The sequence below is a fragment of the Equus asinus genome, chromosome 20, assembly GCF_041296235.1.
Source record: "Equus asinus isolate D_3611 breed Donkey chromosome 20, EquAss-T2T_v2, whole genome shotgun sequence".
Taxonomy (NCBI): domain Eukaryota; kingdom Metazoa; phylum Chordata; class Mammalia; order Perissodactyla; family Equidae; genus Equus; species Equus asinus.
Window position 1 is genome coordinate 37,877,660 of NC_091809.1, and position 3,380 is coordinate 37,881,039.

Below are 3,380 nucleotides of genomic sequence, written 5' to 3' on the forward strand. Positions count from 1 at the left end.
ATGTCAATGCCTGTAATGGGAGAAATCCATTTTTCAGAGTTAGCGTCCTCTGACTGATGTAGGAACCAAGCTGGAGGCACAAGGAAGGATGACATTGAATTAAAGAGAGAGCTGGGGTACTTCCAGGACAGACAGGGAAGGAAAGCAGGGGCAGGTAGAGTGTGAAGGGGGAGAAACAGCAATAACATCCTAAAGTGAGACTTCAGGATGGCAAATATCTTAGAGTTGGAAGTTACAATAATTTTCGTCGCAGCATTTATGAACATAAATCCGACTGTTGAGATGATATGTCAAGTCTCTGCAGAATTTTTGACACACCATATATGATAACTGGAGAACGTTATCTGTAATAAGAAGGAACCATAGAAAATAAGGTAGTGATCTAAGTTCTCTAAAGACAAGTCAAACCTGGCACTAGTCCTGTCAGTGAAAAGTCAATTAGGCATCAGGGTAGGTTTAGGGATGGCTTCCCAGATTATAGTTCTCAAGAGGACCCGGGTAGGGAGATGTAGACATCACCTGCCCCCTGCATGGGTTGTTTGCCTGAGGTCCCTGACAACTCTTAACTCTTTGTATATAGCTGCTACTTATTCCTTTCACTGCTGGAAGATAAGCAGCTAGCGCTTTAGTGTTAAAATCTATTTTCTCAGTTTTATGGGGCATATAGAATCTCTATCTTCTTCCTCCTGTCTAATTTTTCCAAATCCTCTTCTGTCTGCATGCACAGGGACCAGTGCTCAGGGGCATTCTGCCCTTTGGTTCCACTCCTAGATTGGCCTTAGTCTAAGATACAAAATTGCTGAAGCACTCCCCTAAAAATTTTCTAAGAATCTCACAGCACCTTCCCCGACCCTCTAACTTACCCTGGAAGATCTTTAAGATCATGCATCTCTCGTGCTCCTGAGCAACACACATACCAAAACCTCTTCTACAGCGATCTGTCTGCGTGTGAAGGTGGCACGTTACACATCTCAGTGGTGTCACTGCTGGAGAACACAGAACTGGTGTAAGGCCAGAGGAATGCAGGGACTTAGAAGGAACTGGAAGTAGATAGACCTGAGGAGGGTGGCACGGGGGTTGGATGAGGAGCTGGTAGTGGGGTATCAGGCAGTAAACGGAACCCTTGCCAACTCCACATCCCAGAGAAATGCAATTGTGAGAATAAAGGGATTCTGATCTCAACTTCAGCCCTTTTAGCCTGGGTAACTTTGAGCAAAGACTTAGCCTCCAAGGCATTGGTTTTTCCAGCTTACAAATGGTTCCATTAATGCTGGCCTGGCCTACATGGCAGCACTGTAGATAGACGGGAGTGTGAAAATGAGGGTGAATGCTTTAACATATTTCACCCGAGCTAGTGTCACTATGATGAGATGTCTGACATTGGCTGCTTAGATATTGTTAGGTGATCTACTCCATTATTTTGAACTTCAGACTGAATCTACGGAAGGCCTCATGAATTATAGCATAGTCAGTGACACTTCATGTGGTACTGTGGAGTGAGCTAATCAAAATACAGGTTTAATTTTTTTAAAACCTCTCCCTGGTTCACCTGAGTCAAAAAGGAAAATAGCATTTACTGAGCATCTCATTCGCGCTGTGTTCTCTCACTCTGTATCTGATTTATTCCTCACAAAAGCCTTGTAAGTAGGTATTTATCCATTTCTCAGATGAGCAACTCAAGGTACAGAGAATTTAAGACAGTGACTGATCTTTATTTTTTATCTGATTCCAGGGCATCCAGTATTTCCTCTCTTACAATCACTTGTATTAATATAAAGCCCCTGATAAGGGTAACAAAAGCCATTGTCCAGCACTGAAACAAACTACAAAATTAGTCTTTAGAGACTAACCAGCTCCCTCAGAAAATGGGATCCAGATTTGTAAACAGGAAGGATGTCCTAAAGAAAATGTTGCTAAAATTTTGGAATGTGGGGAATGGTAGAGACATAGTGGGGAAGTAGTATGAAGGGGCAACCATAGAGGCTTGAGTCCTGGTGGGGAATTGCAGAATGGAGAAAAGGTCAGAGAAGTTGGCAGGGAAGGCAGCAAGAGCATTCTGAAGACTGGCTTCCCCTCCCTTATAAATGTGGTAAAGGCTCAGCCCTCCATGGACACCTACTGCACATATGAAGCTTCCCCGGGCTCCCTATATCCTGTCTCTGGAGCCCACTCCTCAGATCTGTGACTCACCTGCAATGAAGCAGAAGAGGGAGAAGACCAACAAGAAGTGTTTGTCCATCCTGACCCAGAAGTCCCTTGTTAGAGGCAGAAGAGAAGCCAGGGACTGCAAGCACAGGTCTTAGGCTATAGGGAGGAAACCTTGTTCTTCTTCATCATAGGGCACAGGTTATTCATGCCTAAGGGGATCCAGTCATACAAGGTTTCCTCTGGGAGCTCAAGTTCATTCTCTTCTCCACCCTACACCAGAGAGTGATGATAACTAGTACATGTTGGGGTTTACATTCATTTAATTTTGTCTTTTTCACATAATCTTCACCATAGTAATTATTATCGTTGTAGTTACGATACTGTCATTCTTATCCCAATTTCACAGAGGAGGAAACCGAGGCTTGGTGAGGTCCAGTTACTTACCCAAGATCACAAATCTAGTGACTGATAGCGCCAGTACACACAGCAAGACTTTCAAATACTAGAGGGACACTTTTAACCACCTTGATTCAATACCTCTTTGAGATTTATTCATACATTCAACAAATATTTACTGAGAGCTTTTGTGTGCTAGGCACAGTTCCATGTGTGAGAGCAGAGTAGTGAATAAGTCAGACAAGCTCACCTAGCTCCTCACATTATGGGTGAGAACGGGAGAGTTCAAGAGGTGAAAAGATGTATAATCTATGATCTGGTTGGGTCTTCAACCTCGAACTTCTCATTCTCAGCCCAGAACTCTTTCATCTTGCCAGAAATCTGTCCTCCAAGGCCAGGGACTGTTTACTTTGTAGAGCTGTGAAATCCCCTCTAGAATGATCACACAACACACAAAATAAATTTTTAGCAAATTTATATTGTGAATTTACTAAAAATTTATACAGTGAATCTGGCCAGTTTTATGCACGATTTAGATATCTATCTTTACAAAAGTTAACTCAGCTAAGGTTCACCATGGGTAAAGCACTGGAAAACTATGACCCAGCCTGGAACACGAAGTCTCCTAAACCTGTTAGAGAGCCGATGGTACTTTAGCTGGAGATACTAAGAATCTTCCATACTGAACTGATTCAACGGCACGTTCTTTAGTTGTAGGAACAGTATGTTCCTTAGAGCATATCAAGGCTGCCATTTTTAGACATCAGATGAAGACTGGGTGAAACAAGGTCTTAGCTCAAATGCCACAAAATTTATAATGTTCATTTTCTAAGGCC

General features: G+C 42.8%; 1 protein-coding gene across 1 annotated transcript; it reads right to left on the reverse strand.

Moving 5' to 3' along the window:
• Positions 1-219: 219 nt before the first annotated feature.
• PATE3 (prostate and testis expressed 3) lies at positions 220-2,239 on the reverse strand. The gene is made up of 3 exons (XM_014848656.3): positions 2,191-2,239; positions 864-986; positions 220-344 (listed from the first exon to the last, which is right to left on the reverse strand). Exons 1-3 carry the CDS (start codon positions 2,237-2,239, stop codon positions 220-222), a joined length of 297 nt encoding a protein of 98 aa, XP_014704142.1.
• Positions 2,240-3,380: the final 1,141 nt, after the last annotated feature.

Excerpts from the sequence above, each read along its gene's own strand:
- PATE3 (XM_014848656.3), bottom strand. The coding sequence starts at position 2,239 with ATGGACAAACACTTCTTGTTGGTCTTCTCCCTCTTCTGCTTCATTGCA. Across the intron at positions 987-2,190 it reads CCTCTTCTGCTTCATTGCAG|CAGTGACACCACTGAGATGT; the intron begins GTGAGTCACAGA and ends TGTGTTCTCCAG. Across the intron at positions 345-863 it reads GATCTTAAAGATCTTCCAGG|ATAACGTTCTCCAGTTATCA; the intron begins GTAAGTTAGAGG and ends TTCTTATTACAG.